The sequence below is a fragment of the Stomoxys calcitrans genome, chromosome 4 (genome assembly GCF_963082655.1).
Source record: "Stomoxys calcitrans chromosome 4, idStoCalc2.1, whole genome shotgun sequence".
NCBI classification, from domain to species: Eukaryota; Metazoa; Arthropoda; class Insecta; order Diptera; family Muscidae; genus Stomoxys; species Stomoxys calcitrans.
In genome coordinates, this window is record NC_081555.1 from 34,896,844 (window position 1) to 34,916,283 (window position 19,440).

Consider the following 19,440-nt stretch of genomic DNA (forward strand, 5'->3'; position numbering starts at 1 on the left):
AAATGACATGACGATCAAGAATATATATACTTTATGGGGTCTCAGACGCATATTTCGAGGTGTTACAAACAGTATGACGAAATTAGTATACCCCCATCCTATGGTGGAGGGTATATCAATTTGTGTTTGATTGTTTGTGTATTCCTTATAGATTCAGAAACGGCTGAACCGATTTTCTTGAAATTTTCACTGATGCTGCATAATGATACCGTGATGAAAATAGGGTACTACATTTTTTGATATCTGAAGGGGGAGCGGACCCTCCCCCTTACCCTAATTTTCAGAAACGCTAGATCTCGGAGATGTGTGCTCCCCTATAGCAACCTACAAACAAAAATTTGGTATCCAAATTTCGCACAGGGTTCCTATGGGGGAGGGGGGACGTCCCTCCCCAAAATTCTACAAACTATATATATACACCAATCACGACAATATGGGACTCAAATAAAAGGTATTTAAGATAAGAAAACGTATCTGATATCCAATTGTCGGACCAAGTGTTTGGGGGACTACCCCAACCCCCAAAACCCCCCTAAATCGTACATATTTACCGACCATGGCAATATGGGACTCAAATGAAAGGTATGTGCGAGTAATATACGAATCTGATACCAAAATTTGAGGCAAAGTTTTTAGGGGTCCAACACCCCTTCCCCAAAACACCCCCCAAACAGGACTTACTTACTGACCATGGCAACATGGAGCTTAAATAAAAGGTATTTGAGTGTATAATTTGCAAATTTTGCCCATGAACATTCCACTAAGGAACAGGGGCAAACTTCTCACATATCAATGAGTGCAGTCCGATTGAAGTTTTAAGCTTAATGATAAGGGGCCTCCTTTTTATAACCGAGTCTGAACGGCGTGCCACAGTGCGACACCTCTTTGGAGAGAAGTTTTATATGGCATAGTACCTCTCAAATGTTGCCAGCATTAGGAAATTTGAGTATAGAATACGAATCTGATATCCTGATGTGGGACCAAGTGTTTGCCGCTCATCCTTGAGAAAATACCCAAAAGAAGACAAATTTACGACCATAGAAAAATCTTTGGAAGTAAAGCACGAATCTGATATCAATATTCGGGAAAAGTGTTTATGGGGCCACCCTACCCCCATAACACCACCCAAACAGGAAGTATTTGCTGACCATTGCAATATGAGGCTGATATCAATGTTCGGGAAAAGTGTTTATGGGGCCACCCTACCCCCATAACATCACCCAAACAGGAAGTATTTGCTGACCATTGCAATATGAGGCTCAAATAAGAGGTATTTTAGAACAGAACACGAATCTGATATATATTTTAAAAGCCAAGTCACTGAGTGGCCGCCCCGTCCCCCAAAACACCACCCAAACCGGTCATGTTTGCCGACTATGAAAAAATGGAGCTCAAATTAAGGGTATTTGGGAGTAGACCATGAATCTGACATCAACTGTCTAGGGGACCTCCCACCACCATAACAACCACCAAGTAGGACGTGTTGGCTCACCAAGACAATTTGGGTCTTAAAGACACTGGAGCTCGATATTCATAGTTTTTAGGGCCCATACCCCAAACCGGACATATATGCTGGCCTTTTCAATAAGGGGTTTAAGTGAATGGTATTTGAGATTAGAAAACGGATTTGATATCCAATTTTGAGGCCAATGGCAAAATGGGGTTCAAATATATGAGAATGGAGCACGTTGCTGATATGTATTCAGGGCTTAGTGATTGGGGGACCACCCCACTCCCCAAAACTTCCCTAAATCGGGTATATTTTTCGTCAATGTGGGGAGGTTAAATGAAAGGAATTGGGGGTAGAGCAAGAATTGATACCCACTTTGGGGACCAATTATCTGGAGGTCTACCCCTTTCCCAAAATACCCCACAAAGAGCAATTTTGTACCGACCATCGCAATATGGGGCTCAAATAAAGTTATTTGGGAGTAGAATACGAATTTGATATCCAAATGTAGGATCATGGATTTAAGGCATCATCCCCTCCCACAAAAAACACCCACCAAAGGGTAAACATTTTTCTACCATGCCAATATGTGGCTCAAATGAAAGGAATTTGAGATTAGAAATCGAATTTGATAACCAATTTTGGGACCATGTGTTTGGGGGATGCCTCATCCTGTTAACTCTCCTCAAAACCAATGGCAATATGGGGTTAAATAAATGGTATTTGAGAGAAGAACAAGATGCTGATATTTTTTCAGGGCCAAAAGTCCGGGGGACCACCTCAGCCCCGAAAACACCCCAAAATCAGACATCATGGGAATATCGGGCTGAAATAAAGTATTTTAAGAATGGAGAACACCTTACATTCAAACTTGAATTCTTAGATCTTAGAGCAACTTGATAACTTTTTGTACTTCTGTGAGTATTCAAGGTTGTAAAACATCAACATCAACTAGCCCAAATTCTATATTAAGCCTAAACATATAAACTAGTCTGTATTAATTGTAGTCTTCATGTATGTAGTGCTACCAAATCTTCAATCAACCTCCATGAATGTAGCTTTCCTCCCATATCACTGTGCCAGCAACATTGTGTGTGACCTATTCCTAACATTCGCATTACTCGTACATTATCATTCTTTACAAGGACCTCTAAAAATGTTGCAGTTCTCACATTTCACTTGGTGGGACATGATCTCCTCTTTGGAAACATAAATTTGCACGCAATATGGTTAGTAGCGAAAGAGTGCTGTAGTGTTTGCAGTCATATATATCTTTAACAGCGCCCAACCCACTTGCATTAGAGATGATCATGATGTAGATGGAGATAGTTTGAGTCAATAAACTATTTGCTGCCTTGCAGTATTAAGTAGAGAACTAGAGAGTCAAATGTGTCAACAACATTTTCCATTCTCCATCATGTTAGCACAAAAGTTTAGCATGGATTTTTGGAATTTTCTATTAACAATGGAAAAGTTGGCCAGATGTGTGTAGAAAACGTGGAAAGCCGAAAGCTGATAGCTCATGGTTGCTGTACAAAACTACAAAGTTTCTTCGAAGAACTCCTAAGTTGTTATCAAGTTTATGGAATGAGATTGAAGGGTGAAACAATGTTTTCTTTTGCAATGATGGAATAGTGCATTGAAGGAACATTACACTAGAGATATTCAATTATGTTTAAAAAGATCGAACTTTAAAGGAACTGATGATGGGAAATAATAAAGAGACTCGCTAACAACGAAAGGGGTTAGGTAATGCCAAAATATATCAACTCTATTTTAGGCATACAAATGAGAGTGCTGGTAAAGAAGTTGTGAAGTCATGGAACAAAACAAATAAAAGCGTGTTAAGTTCGGCCGGGCCGAATCTTATATACCCATCACCATGGATTGCATTTGCCGAGTTCTTTTCCCGGTATCTCTTTTAAGGCAAACATATGATAAAAGAAAAGAATTCCTATGATATTGGAGCTATTGGGTTGCCCAAAAAGTAATTGCGGATATTTCATATAGTCGGCGTTGACAAATTTTTTCACAGCTTGTGACTCTGTAATTGCATTCTTTCTTCTGTCAGTTATCAGCTGATAATTTTAGCTTGCTTTAGAAAAAAGTGTAAAAAAGTATATTTGATTAAAGTTCATTCTAAGTTTTATTAAAAATGCATTTACTTTCTTTTAAAAAATCCGCAATTACTTTTTGGGCAACCCAATATAATATCAAGTTATCGTCCGATTCGCACCGTAATTGAACTGAATGTTGGAGACCATAATAGAAGTCATTGTGTAAAATTTCAGCCAATTCGAATAAAAATTGCGCCCTTTGGGGCTCAATAAGTAAAATAGGGTGATCGGTTTATAGGGGAGCTATTTCAGGCTATAGACTGATTCAGACCATAATCGACACGTATATTGAAGGTCATGAAAGTAGTGGTTGTACAAAAGTTCAACCAAATCGGATAATAATTGCGCCGTCTAGAGGCTCAAGAAGTCAAGACCTAAGATCGATTTATATGGCAGCTATATCAGGTTATGGACCAACTAAAACCATATTTGACACAACCACTTCTTGCTAAATTTCAGACTCGTCGAATAAGATTTGCGCTCTCTAGTGGCTCAAGAAGTCAAGCTTCAAGATCGGTTTATACGGCAGCCATATCAGGTTAAAGGCCGAACCATACTTAGCATAATTTCAGCCACATCGGATGGAATTTGCGCCCTCTAGAGGCTGAAGATGTCAAGACCACAGATCGGTTAATATGGCAGCTCTATCAGGTTATGGACCAACTAAAACCATATTTGACACATTTGTTGGAAGTTTTAGCAAAACCACTCCTTGCAAAATTTCAGCCAAATCGGATAAGATTAGCGCTCTCTAGTGGCTCAAGAAGTCCAGATTCGAGATCGATTTATACGGCTGCCATATCAGGTTATAGACCGATTTGAACCAAAACAAAACACCTCGTGGAAGTCATAACAAAACACCTCATACAAAATTTTAGCCAAATTGGATAAGAATTGCGTTCTCTAGTGGCTCAAGAAGTCAAGATTCAAGATCGATTTATACGGCAGCCATATCAGGTTATAGACCGATTTGAACCATACTTAGCATAATTGTTGGAAGTCATAACAAAACACCTCGTCAAAAAATTCAGCCACATCGGTTAGAAATTCCGCCCTCTAGAGGCTCAAGAAGTCAAGATCCCAGATCGGTTTATATGGCAGCTTTATCAGGCTATGTACCGATTTACGCCATACTTCGCACAGTTGTTGGAAGTGATACTAAAACAGTACGTGCAAAATTTCAGCCAAAATTGCGCCCTCTAGAGGCTCTAGAAGTCAAGATCCTAGATCGGTTTATATGGCAGCTATATGAAAACATTGGCCGATTTCAACCATACTTAGCACAGTTGTTGGAAGTGATACCAAAACAGTAAGTGCAAAATTTCAGCCAAATAGAATAAAACTTGCGGTCTCTAGAGGCTCAAGAAGTCAAGTCCCAAGATCGGTTTATATGGCAACTATATCAAAACATGGACCGATTTGGACTATTTACAATCCCAACTGACCTAAACTAATAAAAAAAAAATGTGCAAAATTTCAAGCGTCTGGCTTTACTCCTTCGAAAGATAGCGTGCTTTCGACAGACACACGTACAGACGGATGGACGGACAGACGAACAGACGGACGGACAGACGGATGAATGGACGGACGGACAGACGGACGGACGGACTTACGGACGGACAGACGGACGGACGGACTTACGGACGGACGGACGGACAGACAGACGGACGGACAGACGGACGGACGGACGGACGAACAGACGGACGGATATGGCTAGATCGACTCAAAATTACATGACGATCAAGAATATATACGCTATATGGGGTCTCAGATGAATATTTCATTGCTCTACCACCCAATTCCTTTCATTAAAGCCTCACATTGACTTGGTCGGTAAATATGCCCGATTTAGGGGTGTTTTGGGGAGTGGAGTGGTTTTCTAATCTCAAATACCATTCATTTAAATCCCTTATTGCAAAAGCCAGCAAATATGTCCGGTTTGGGTTATGGGCCCTAAAAACTATGAATATCGAGCTCCTCTGTCTTGAAGACCCAAATTGTCTTGGTGAGCAAATACGTCCTACTTGGGGGTTGTTATGGTGGTGGGACGTCCCCTAGACAGTTGGTTCCGAATGTTGATGATGTCTCCATAGTCGGCAAACATAACCGGTTTGGGGGGTGCTTTGGGAGATGGGGCGGGCACTCAATGACTTGGCTTTGAAAATATATATCAGATTCGTGTTCTACTCTAAAATACCACTTATTTGAGCCTCATATTGCAATGGTCAGTAAATACATCCTATTTGGGAGGTGTCATGGGGGTGGGGTGGCCCCTGAAACACTTTTCCCGAACATTGATATCAGATTCATGCTTTACTTCCAAAGACCTTCATTTGAGCCCCATATTGTTATGGTCGTAAATTTGTCTTCTTTGGGGGATGTTCTCGGGCATGGGCGGTCTCTCAAGCACGTGGTCCCGTATTTGGACATCAGATTCGTGTTCTTCACTCAAATACCTATAATTTAAACACCATATTGACATGGTCAGTAATTAAGTCTTGTTTGGGGGGGTGTTTTGGAAAAGGGGTGAACCCCCAGGAACGTGGTCCCAAATTTGGATATTAGATTCGTATGTTATTCGCAAATACCTTTCATTTGAGTCCCATATTGCCATGGTCGGTAAATATGTTCGATTTAGGGGTGTTTTAGGGGTAAGGGTGGTCCCCCAAACACTTGGTCCGACAATTGGATATCAGATACGTTTTCTAATCTTAAATACCTTTCATTTGAGTCCCATATTGTCGTGATTGGTTTATATATACATTTGGTAGGTTTTGGGTGGGGCGCCCACCCTAGGTACCCCATCTGAAATTTGGATACCAAAATTTTTGTTCGTAGGTTACTATAAAAGAGAGCACACAAAATTTCGCTTAAATCGCACAACCCATCCCTGAGATCTGGCGTTTTTGAAAATTAGGATAAGGAGTCTATAAGGAACACACAAACAAACCTACAAACAAACACAAATTGATTTTTATATATAAGAAGATGTCCCTTAGTTTCGCACAATCTGAACAAGGCACGGATCGTGTCTGTTTGGGGGTTATATCCATCATATGATAGATTCATGCCAGGACCATACTTGAATTCAAACCATATGAAGACCACTATTGGACTGTTTAGCTTCTTTAAGGGCACTACTGTTAAATCTTTCTCGCTAGTATATGAAATCAGGACATAGCTCCCTACTGGCTACGATACAGTTTCTAGCCTTTTTTCATAACCCCGGTTCCTGAAAGAAAACCATATAATTGACAAATCTTTCCACCATGCTAAGCATATACATCCATAAGGAGGATGTTATTTTCATTTTAGACCTTGTTGCGACATTTGGTGTGCTGATGCAAGTATCCTTGCCGTCTCACTTACACCTCGCCAGACCTCTTACTTAAGTGTGATGTACAGCATGAAGGCGTTTATTCTATGAATTGAACAATTTAAGGATAAATCCGTCCATCAAACTATATCCCAAAGATTGGTTAAGTGGAGTCATTACCGCTGATGCAAATGGTTTCACGCCATGGCACCCCATAAAGCTCAGAGTACATGCTCCTTAATTTTTAGCCTTCAGGATTAATCCGTTCCTGTATAGCTGGGGCGCTGATGGGAAAATATTCAATTTCTTAGCCACTTTTGGCCTCACAATCCTGCGTTTTCGTTTTCTCCCCCTTTACAATCTCAAACTAATTCTCAAAATTGTAATGCGTTTTACCACCATGGTCATGTAGGATAGAAAAATCCCAACTATACTCCAACGACGACTTATTGATTATTAATGAAAATACAATTCTATTAATTTACTTTCATAATTAACCATGCCAGCCAGCACATGCTATACGCTCATAAAAGCGCTGTGCATTTTCTTACCTAAACTTTCACATAAGGCATTCCTGCCGCCAGACATATGGCACCACAAAGACTACTACAAAAAAATTTCAAAAAGGAACAAAAAAAAAATTAAGACTTCTACCGCAACCAATCAATGACAAGCGATTTTATTGGCCTGTGATAGTTAGCAGGCATGCCAACATACTCAAGTGTTTTCTCAACATGTTTGCCATTGGTTTGTGGTCCTTCCTCAAATGGGGAACTTTTCCCATAAATTATAACCTCTGTCATATGGCTAAGCCGCAGCGAAGAAAACAAAACAACCAACAGCAACAACAACAAAAAGAACTAAAGGCACAAATGAGCGGTGCGATTGCTCAAGAAAGAGGCACCGGAGAAAATAGCAACCCACCAATTGTTGTTTAATATTAGCAATTCTATGACGTAAATCCCATAAAGATTACAACCAAATAACAAATGGAACCAGAAAACAACAAAAAAAAAACGAAGAGTGGAATTGTAAAATGAAAGCGGCAAACCGTAAGCGAAACCTGTCAAGCCTGCTTTGTAAGAGGATAATCATGATGTGTTTGGGTATGTGCGATGGAATTACCGATTAGATCCCTTTTGGAAGATGTTGAAAATCAAGTAATGGGTTATACAATAAGACATTCATATTATATAACAAAAACATAGAAACAAATTTTTAAGAAATACAGGATTATATGCTCTGGAAGCATAAATGCTTAATTTGATTGAAAAAGCAAATTTTTCCCATGAACATTAATTAGAGGAATGTTCCTGGGTAACTACTCGAAATATTCGTCTGATACCCCACAAAATATATATTTATATTCTTGATCGTCGCGACATTTTATGTCGATCTAGTCATATCCGTCCGTCTGTCCGTCCTTCCGTCCGTCCGTCCGTCCTTCTGTCTGTCGAAAGCACGCTAACTTCCGAAGGAGTAAAGCTAGCCGCTTGAAATCTTGCACAAATACTTCTCATTAGTGTAGGTCGGTTGGTATTGTGAATGGGCCATATAGGTCCATGTTTTGATATAGCTGTCATATAAACCGATCTTGGGTCTTGACTTCTTGAGCCTCTAGAGTGCGCAATTCTTATCCGATTGGAATGAAATTTTGCACGACGTGTTTTGTTATGATATCCAACAACTGTGCCAAGTATGGTTCAAATCGGTCCGAAACCTGATATAGCTGCCATATAAACCGATCTTGGGTCTTGACTTCTTGAGCCTTTAGAGGGTGCAATTCTTATCCGATTTTAATGAATTTTTGCACGAAGTATTTCGTTATAATACCCAATAACTGTGCCAAATATGATTCAAATCGGTTCATAACCTGATATAGCTGTCATATAAACAGATCTGCGGACACGACTTCTGGAGCTTATAGAGGGCCCAATTCCTATCCGATTTGGCTGAAATTTGGCTTGACGTATTTTGTTTTAACTTTCAACAACTGTGTCAAATGAGGTTCAAATCGGTTCATAACCTGATATAGCTGCCAAATAAACCGATCTGGGATCTTGACTTCTTGAGCCTCTAGAGGTCGCAATTATTAACCGATTTGCCTGAAATTTTGTACGACGGATCCTCTCATGACCATCAACATACATGTTTATTATAATCTGAATCGGTCTATAGTCCGATCTCCCTATTTTACTTCTTGAGCCCCTATAGGGCGCAATTCTTATACGAATTGGCTGACATTTTACACAGTTCTCCAAACCGGACCATATCTTAATATCTCTCTAAGAGCAGAGCAAATCTTTTCTTTTGTCCTTTTTTTTTGCCTAAGAAGAGATGCCAGGAAAAGAACTTGACAAATGCGATCCATGGTGGAGGGTATATAAGATTCGGCCCGGTCGAACTTAGCACGCTTTTACTTGTTTTTTGTTTCTGTGTGCGGCACCCGCCCATGCCTTATTCGCTCGGTTGTAGTAAAAGGCTTTCCCATACCAAGAAATACGCATAGGGGAGGGTTTGCAGAATTAACAAAAGTATCAGCGCTTGTTAGAGAACTATTCTGTTCAGCAAAACGAGTGCCTCGTTCCCCGCAGTCCCGTGACGCTAAAATTCGACACCCCACAAAAAATAGCTTTTATGCCACTTGATCTGCCTCCATCAGACGAAAATAATGCCCTTGTTTGTGAAACTCCTGACTCCCTCAGTTAAAGGAGGATCTTTTTCGTCTCGCTAATAAAATTTATCAAATAACGGGGATACTTCTCATATCAATGAATGCTGTCCGAATCATGTTTAAGCTTCATAGGGGCGCACCCAACAAATAGGTGGAAATTCATAAGATAGAGGACGACATCCAGCGCCTCTCTAGGGGCGCACCCCTTTGATTCATAGTTCAGTACTGCAGCGGTTACCTGTACCTTTTCGGTCATGTTGCTGTGAGCATAGCTACCCAGACCCTGTTGCAATACCAGGCATCCATAGGTGATAATCGGCATAATCAGTGCCATAAATATTGGCCAAAACTTCCAGCTGCTTTCTGTCGAGTTGTGAGAGTTCCTTCTGACCTCTTTCTAAGAGTTCCTACTCCTTTTCAGCTTTTTTTCTGTAGTTACTACTCCTCCGGAGAGAACTCCAATTGTACTCCATCCGCAACGGGTCCCCTCAAACGGTCCATAGTCTGTTTCCTGGTGAAAAATTAAAGCTATGTCTTTCTTAGGGTTTGCGCCAAGCGTATTGGTCTTGAATAATCTAGACAGGTTGATTACGCCCCAGCACGACAGCAGTGGGGATAGATAACGATGAGGGAACATTCCGTTAAGGAACAGGGCAAACTTCTCAAATATCAATGAGCTCAGTCCGATTCAAGTTTACGCTCAATGATAACGGGTCTCCTTTTTATAGCCGAGTCCGAACGGCGTACCGCAGTGCGACACCTCTTTGGAGAAAAGTTTTACAAGGCATAGTACTCCACAAATGTTGCCACCATTAGGAGGGGAAAACCACCGCTGAAAAATGTTTTTTACTGATGCAATCGCCAATATTCGAACCCAGGCGTTCAGCGTCACGCTACGGCGGTTCAGCGTCTGCGCTACGGTGGCCTCCGGCTCGTCTCGATTAGTGCGAAGAAATGTTGAAACAATACGATCGTGGTGCTTCAAAATACAGTTAAACGATCGTCACAGGTGGCGAATAGTGGATCTTTGCGTATGAGCCCGAAACAAACAAACAATCGACGCATGGGAAGTCGAAGATGAGCGAAATCCACCAAAAGTTGTTTGTGGAAGAAGCACTACGAACCAAATGGTTGTCTGTTTCTTCGGTTCGGAATGTTCCCATCCGCTTAATCTGACAGTTTCTCAAAGAAATGGGAACCTAAAGTAGAACTCCTTCTGACTGCTAGTGCGACACACACATACAGCGGGTGTTCTATTGTCTCTTCTTCTTCGATGTCCTCACAACCTTCAGTCTTTCTGGCAACCTTCAGACTTTCGGCATGTTTTCCGATTATCTTTTCATCAAAAAGCGACCGTAGACTTTTGGGAGTCAAACGAATAAACTGCCCATAAAATTATTCCCTTTTAATACCCTCTACCATAAGATGGGGGTATACTAATTTCGTCATTCTGTTTAAACACCTCGAAATATGCGTCTAAGACCCCATAAAGATCGTCATGACATTTTATGTCGATCTAGCCATGTCCGTCCGACTGTCTGTCTGTCGAAAGCACGCTAACATTTGAAGAAGTAGAGCTAGCCGCTTGAAATTGTGCATAAATACTTCTTATGGGTGTAGGTCGGTTGGGATTGTAAATGTGCCAAATCGGTTTATGTTTTGATATGGCTGCTATAAAAACGATCTTGGGTCTTGACTTCTTGAGCCTCTAGAGGGCGCAATTCTCGTCCGATTTGGCTGAAATTTTGCATGTAGTGTTTTGGTAGCACTTCCAACAACTGTGCGAGTATGGTCCAAATCGCTCCATACCCTGATATAGCTGCCATATAAACCGATCTTGGGTCTTGACTTCTTAAGCCTCTACAAGTAGAAATCCTTATCCGATTTGGCTGAAATTTGTCACAAAGTGTTTAATTTTGACTTCCCTCAACTGTATAACGTATGGTTTAAATCGGTCCATAACCTGATATAGCTGCCATATAAACCGATCTTGGGTCTTGACGTCTTGAGCCTCTAGAGGGCGCAATTCTCGTCCGATTTGACTGAAATTTTGCACATAGTGTTTTGAAATCACTTCAAGCATTTATGCGCAGTATGGTCCAAATTGGTCTATAACCTGATATAGCTGCCATATAAACCAATCTGGGGTCTAGACTTCTTGGGCCTCTACAGGGAGAAATCCTTATCCGATTTGGCTGAAATATTGCATGATGTATTTTGTTATGACTTCCAACAACTGTATTAAGAATGGTTCAAATCGGTATTAAGAATGGTTCAAATGTAGCTGCCATATAAACCGATCTGGGTCTTGACTTCTTGAGCCACTAGAGGGCGCAACTCTATTCCAATTTGACTGAAATTTTGCACATAGTGTTTTGATATCACTTCCAACAACTGTGCTAAGTATGGTTCAAATCGGTCCATAACCTGGTATAGCTGCCATATAAACCGATCTTGGGTCTTAACTTCTTGAGTTTTAGAAGGCGGAATTCTTATTCGATTTGACTGAAACTTTGCACGAAGTGTTTTGATATCACTTTCAACATTTATGCGAAATATGGTCCAAATCAGTCTATAATCTGATATAGCTGCCATATAAACCGATCTGGGGTCTTGACTTCTTGAGCCTCTACAGGGAGAAATCCTTATCCGATTTGGTTGAAATTTGGCACAAAGTGTTTAATTGTGACTTCCCTCAACTGTATAACGTATGGTTTAAATCGGTCCATAACCTGATATAGCTGCCATATAAACCGATCTGGGTCTTGACTTCTTGAGCCACTAGAGGGCGCAATTCTATTCCAATTTGACTGAAATTTTGCACTTAGTGTTTTGGTACCATTTCCAACATTTACGCTAAGTATGGTCCAAATCGCTGCATACCCTCATATAGCTGCCATATAAACCGATCTTGGGTCTTGATTTCTTGAGCTTTTAGGAGGCGAAGTTCTTATCCGATTTGACTGAAATTTTGCGCATAGTGTTTTGATATCACTTCAAGCAACTGTGCGAAGTATGGTCCAAATCGGTCTATAATCTGATATAGCTGCCATATAAACCGATCTGTGGTATTGACTTCTTGAGCCTCTACAGGGAGAAATCCTTATCCGATTTGGCTGAAATATTGCATGATGTGTTTTGTTATGACTTCCAACAACTGTATTACGTATGGTTTAAATCGTTCCATAACCTGATATAGCTGCCATATAAACCGATCTGGGTCTTGACTTCTTGAGCCTCTAAGGGGCGCAAGTATTACCCGATTTGGCTAAAATTTTGTACAACGCCTTCTCTCACGACCTTTAACATACGTAGCGAATATGGCATGAATCGGTTTATAGCCAAATACAGCTCCCCCCCTATAAACCGATCTCCCTATTTTACTTCTTCATCCTCTAAAATGCGCAATTCTTACTAGAATTAGGCTGAAATTTTACACAATGACTTCTACGATGGTCTCCAATATTCGGTTCAATTATGTTCCAAAATGAACCATTACTTGATATTGTTCCAATAACATAGCAAGTCTTTTATTTTATCCTTTGTTTGCCTAAAAAGAGATACCGTGGCAAGAACTCGACAAATGCGATCCATGGTGGAGGATATATAAGATTCGGCCCGGCCAAACTTAGCATGCTTTTACTTGTTTAAGATGTCTTTAATGAGTTGGATCCTGTCCTTTGATATATTGGGTCTGAGATCATCGACCTGCGAGATTTTCAGAGATAGCCTCCTTCTAGTTTCGCTCATCTTTCGGGTCCTAAGAGAGCACCCTGCGGAATATAGAGGACTCACGTACTCCCTCAAAAGAAAACAGACCCCGAAGCCCTCCGACTGTTTGACGTCACTTTGCTCTTGTATTTTTTCAGGTATCATTCAACAAGTCCCAACCTGCACGATATGGTGCTACAGGCCCCATAGTAGCGCCACCTTGTACTTTGTCGAGCCTACGATTTCTTACCCGGGTAGATCAGACTCATTTATATAACTCAACTGAATATTCAATTCTTGTCAAATGTTTCCAAATGTTCAATACTATAAAAACTGTTTATAAGAAAATCTCCAAGGTCTTCTTCTTGTTTTAGAACCCTTTTGCTTCTTTTGGGACAGACGGAATAAATGATTGTTTCATTAGGGTGTTCAGCGGCTTGGAAAGCAGTTTATTTTATAAATTTCCAAAATGTAATAATCATTTCTAATGACGCCCACGTAAGCATTGCAATAATGAGATAGGAAATAAAGACTTGTGCCAAAGGCACATTGCTGGCAACAAAACAATCAGGGTATGACATCAGGAAGGGGATTTGGCTTACACGACCGACACTCTTTCGATTAAATAAAAAAGGAAAAAAAGGGCCAAATGACAACTGCAAACTACACTAATTCGATTTGGCGGATGTAGGCAACATTAAAACAATTAATTTTTTATTACATGAAATTCCTCTTTTTTCTCTTCTCTTCCTCTCTTTCGCTCGCAATTCTTGGTAACTTTTAACCCTGCTGCACGACTGCCAACTTGGATGATGTATACGCACACATATGACATTAAATATCTACGGTATGCGTGTCTTCATGGCGCCTTTGGATGTATGCTTACCTCTCGGCGGTGTGTGCGGGTGTGTGTGTGTGCGTGGGGAAACGGAAACATTGTATTTGAATGATTTAGGTATATGGAGGAACGTGCTTTAACTGGCGGTAATACATCCCGGAAGCCCTCAACAAACTCCGCTAAACACAAACCCAATGTCGGCTATCGACTGGGGAAACGTAAAGCTTTATTCGAAAAGCGAAAACGTATCAGTGATTACGCTCTAGTCATGGGCATGTTTGGGATTGTTGTGATGGTTATCGAGAATGAATTAAGCAGCGCTGGTGTTTATACAAAGGTAAGTTTTGCCATTTTAGACCTAAGCGGATAATGGTAAAAAAAACCCAACCAACAAAAAGAGTAACATAACGAGTATGGTGTGATAAGTCGAAAGAGAAAACCAAATAAATAATTTATTATGAAAACTTCAGCGGAAGTAAAAAAAAGCATTAAAAATATATAACAAAATTTCATTGAAAAGAGGAGAACAAAAATGATTAAAAAAAAAAAACATTTTGAATTCAAAACGAACACACATTAAAACAAGTAAAAGTGCAGTACGGCAGGGTCAAACTTTGGATACCCATTAACTATCATTCGTCATAATCCAGTTAGAAATACATCATTTATAAACCATAGAAGCTGTAATGAAATTCGGTCCGATTTGGACCAAACTCGGCACTAACGTCGTATGGTTTAATACAATTTACTATTCAAGATGGTAAAACGAAATATTGGCCTATATGGCAACTATATCTAAATGAAGTCCAATCTTCACTATATTCGAGAATCATATGTAAGGGTCTCATACAACTCACGGTACCATATCTTAGCGGAATCGGGTAATAAAAACTGCTTTTATGGGCCCAAAGACTAAAAGATGGTAGGCCGGTATATATGACAGCTTTATCCAAATAAAGACCGATCTGAACTGTATAGAGCACGTATGTCGAAAAGCTTAACATAGGACAAATTTGCCAAATTTCAGCAAAGTTGGATATTAATTGCAGCTTTTATGGGCCCAAGACCTTAAATCGGGAGATCGATCTATATGGCAGTTATATCCAAATCTGAACCGATCTCGGTCAAATTGCAGAAAGATATCGAAGAGCCTAACACAACTCACTGCCCCAAATTTCGGCGAAATCGGACAATAAATGCACCTTTTATGTCCCGAAATCTTAAATCGAGAGATCGGTCTATATAGCAGCTGTATCTAAATCTGGACCGATCGGAGCCAAATTGTAGAAGGATATCGAAGGGCTTAACACAACTCACTGTCCTTAATTTTGGCAAAATCGAATAATAAATGCGCCTTTTATGGTCTCAAGACCTTATCCATATCTTGATCGATCGGGGCCAAATTAGAGAAGGATGTCGAGTGGCCTCACTCACTGTCATTTCAGCAAAATCAGATAATAAATGTGGCTTTTATGGGCCTGAGACCTTAATTCGACGTATCGATCTATATGGGGGCTTTATCAAGATCAAAATTACCTATCTAGTGTGATTTCAAAGGGAAGATGGAGAGAAGGACTAACTGATGGACATACGGGCTGACGTAGAGACGCGGAGACGGACGGACGGATATATGGTTGGACTGAGAAACAGATGGATGTAGGGAAAAACAAACAGACGGACGGACTGATGGATGGATAGACGGACGGACGGACGGACAGACGGACGGACAGACAGACGGACGGACAGACGGACGGACAGACGGACGGACAGACGGACGGACAGACGGACGGACAGACGGACGGACAGACGGACGGACAGACGGATGGACAGACGGACGGACAGACGGACGGACAGACAGACGGACGGACGGACAGACGGACGGACAGACGGACGGACAGACGGACGGACTGACGGACGGACAGACGGACGGACAGACGGACGGACGGACAGACGGACGGACAGACGGACGGACAGACGGACGGACAGACGGACGGACAGACGGACGGACAGACGGACGGACAGACGGACGGACAGACGGACGGACAGACGGACGGACAGACGGACGGACAGACGGACGGACAGACGGACGGACAGACGGATGGACAGACGGACGGACAGACGGACGGACGGACAGACGGACGGACAGACGGACGGACAGACGGACGGACAGACGGACGGACAGACCGACGGACGGACGGACATACGGACGGACAGACGGACGGACAGACGGACGGACAGACGGACGGACAGACGGATGGACAGACGGACGGACAGACGGACGGACAGACGGACAGACTGATGGACGGACGAACAGATGGACGGACTGATGGACGGACTGATGGACGGACAGATGGTCATGGCTAGATCGTCTTCGATTTTTTCGACGATCAAGAATATACATACTTTACAGGATCGAAAATTTATATTTCGGTGTGTTGCAAACTGAATAACAAAATGAATATACCCACCATCCATCGGTTGTGGGCACAAAAAACCGGCAGTTTGGACCGTTGGTGAAGTGGGCATGGTTTTAAAACCGATAAATATTTTTGTAGCCACTCAAGATAGGTACAGTACTATTATCCCCTTGGAATACCCAACAACTAATAGAACCCGAATACTCAACAGCTGTGGTGATGATATCAGATCGTTGCACTTTGTCTGCTACCGAACTAGCGACTGGTCCTTTGAGGCTAGGATAGGTAAAGGTGGCAGTCTGCCATCAGACTCACATAGACGTTTTCGTCCATTGTGATACCACAAGGAACAGAAGAAGGAACCATCCAGTTCGCTTTAAAAAGCCCGTGCTTCCCCGCTGGCGCACATCTTGAGCCCAGTCCAACTGTATGACCCACCCACACAGGGTTTATCGGGTCTCGCTTCGATGCCATCCCCTCCTGTCTCCATTGTGGCAGGGGGATTTTCAGTCTCCTGCAATCCGCCAGACTTAAGCGATATGGTCGATAGTTCCTCAGGCAAGTGTTCAGCAGCAACTGCTGAGTCGTCTCCTGATTCACCAAACCCACCGCTTCTATAGACCATCCGTTTCGACTTGTTGAATCGTAGGGTAGAACCCCCTCTAAATTGTTGAGGTCTGTGAGACAGTCGGAGTTTAGTATGAATACTGGATGTCTCCGATCACCATCTGCCTTATCCAATCTACCAATCTTCCAGTCGGAAGAAATATTGGGATTACATTACCTTAATCTTCTAAATTTGGATTCAGGATCTGAGGGAATCCTACAGTGTATGAATAAATGTTGTCTAGACCCCCATGATATGCCGCTTGATCTAGAGTTTCTCTCTTGTAGCGCTGAACCTCACGCTCTAGATCATGTAGATCTACCTTAAGGCTTCTGGACGATGGATGATTTCAATGGTCTCTGCGATAACAGCCCAAAAGGTATAGCTTAGACAGTTATGTATTCGCACTGGTAGGATCTTTGTCTCCTGATGGAGGTGGTGCACATGAGAACTGAAGAGACTGTCCGTCGCAGTTCGGAGGGCGGCATTCTGAAAGATCCACTGCGTATCACAGAGCTGACGAGACCACACTGGCGCTGCATAGCTTACCGCAGATCTGCCAATTGCTTTATACGTTTCACTCTATGGTGCTTTGACTTCTTATCCCTAAATTCCATAAATGACTGACGACCACACAGGTAATTCGCGACCCAGCGTTTCAGGCCTGGCTGGAGGGACCTGTTGGCGATGTCCTTAAATAGTTTGGCGTAGCTGACCGTGTCGAATGGCTTTGATAAGTCCAGTACTACGAGGACCGTCCTATCACATGGCCTGGGCTGATTGAAGCCACGACAAGTGTGTGCGATGATGACATGAAAATCCGTTATTGTGGTATCCATGTTGATGGTCGGCGAATGGAAATTCTTCTTCGAGGCTCGGGAGCAGTAATGCCTCAATCTTCTTGGCTACTGGTTAGAGTAGGGAGATCGGTCTGTACGACTCCCCCTACTCGGGTCTTTTCCAGGCTTCAGTAGCGGAATCACTCTGCCCATTTTCCAGGCATCGGCAACTATAAGAAAGTGGAATGGAGTATCATAGCCCACCTCCTCTTCTTATACAATTCTTACGTAGCACATTATATCCGTGACAACTCTGCACGCTGCAGGTGTAAGACAGCACACAAGGGACTTAAATTAAAGATACTTGGTAGTAGAGTACAAATCTGTCATACAAAACTTGTTGAATAGTGTCAGCTATGACAAACTGAAGCCTTTGGTGGTAACTCTGTACACTGCAGGTGTTAGACAAGGGACTTAAATCAAAGCTACTTGAGAATAGAGAACAGATCTGTTATACAAAATTTGCTGAATAGTGTCCAGCGGTGACAAATCGAAGCCTTTAGTCTGTGAGAATCAAATACACGACCCAGATCGCTAACAACCCAACATATAAAAATACAACGGGTAGTTCATATTATAAGAAGGGTAGAAGAGGCTTCAGTGAGAAAGACATCTAAATCAAGACCCTTAGACTATGCATCCTAACAGGGGAGAGCAAAATCACATGGTAAGAATTGAAATTTATTGCCTTTTTATACCCACCACCGAAGGATGGGGGTATATTCATTTTATCATTCCGTTTGCAACACATCAAAATATCCTTCAAAATTGAGATATTGAGCTGAAATTTGGCACAGATGAGTCATTTTGATGCACGCTGGTTAAGTTCTTGAACGGGCCAAATCGGACCATATTTGGACATAGCTGCTATATGACTGATTTTCCGATAAAGGGTCTGAAGGCCATAAAAGCTTTACTTATTACCCGATTTCGCTGAAATGAGCAACAGTGGGTTAGTTTAAGCCTCCCGATATCTGACCAAAATATGGATTAGATAGGTCCATATTTTGATATAGCTGTCATATAGACCGATCTCCCGATAAATGTTCTGAAGCCCATAAAAGCTTTATTTATTACCCGATTTCGCTGAAATTTAAAACAATGGGTTTTTCTAAGCCTTCCGACATCTGACGTGAATATGGTTCAGATCGGACAATATTTAGATATAACTGCCATATAGACCGATCTCCCGATAAAGTGTCTAAAGGCCATAAAAGCTTTACTTATAACCCGATTTCCCTGAAATTTAAAACAGTGGGCTATTTTAAGCCTACTGACGTCTGACTCAAATATGGATTAGATAGGTCCATATTTAGATATAGCGTTCATATAGACCGATCTCCCGATAAAGGGTCTGAAGACCATAAAAGCTTCATTTTGTATCCTATTTCGCTGAAATTAGCAACAGTGGGTTATTATAAGCCTCCAGATATCAGACGTAAGCATGGATTAGATAGGTCCATATTTAGAT

General features: G+C 41.7%; 1 protein-coding gene across 21 annotated transcripts in view; it reads left to right on the top strand.

The window, feature by feature from the left end:
* The window catches only part of LOC106089068 (small conductance calcium-activated potassium channel protein), a 965,076-nt gene that overhangs the window by 622,069 nt on the left and 323,567 nt on the right, over nucleotides 1-19,440 (top strand). For all 21 annotated transcript variants that reach the window (XM_059367773.1, XM_059367771.1, XM_059367763.1 and 18 more), the window contains one exon: nucleotides 14,224-14,443. In XM_059367773.1, coding sequence (XP_059223756.1) covers nucleotides 14,224-14,443 — 220 coding nt within the window. The remainder of the gene's footprint in view (nucleotides 1-14,223; nucleotides 14,444-19,440) is intronic.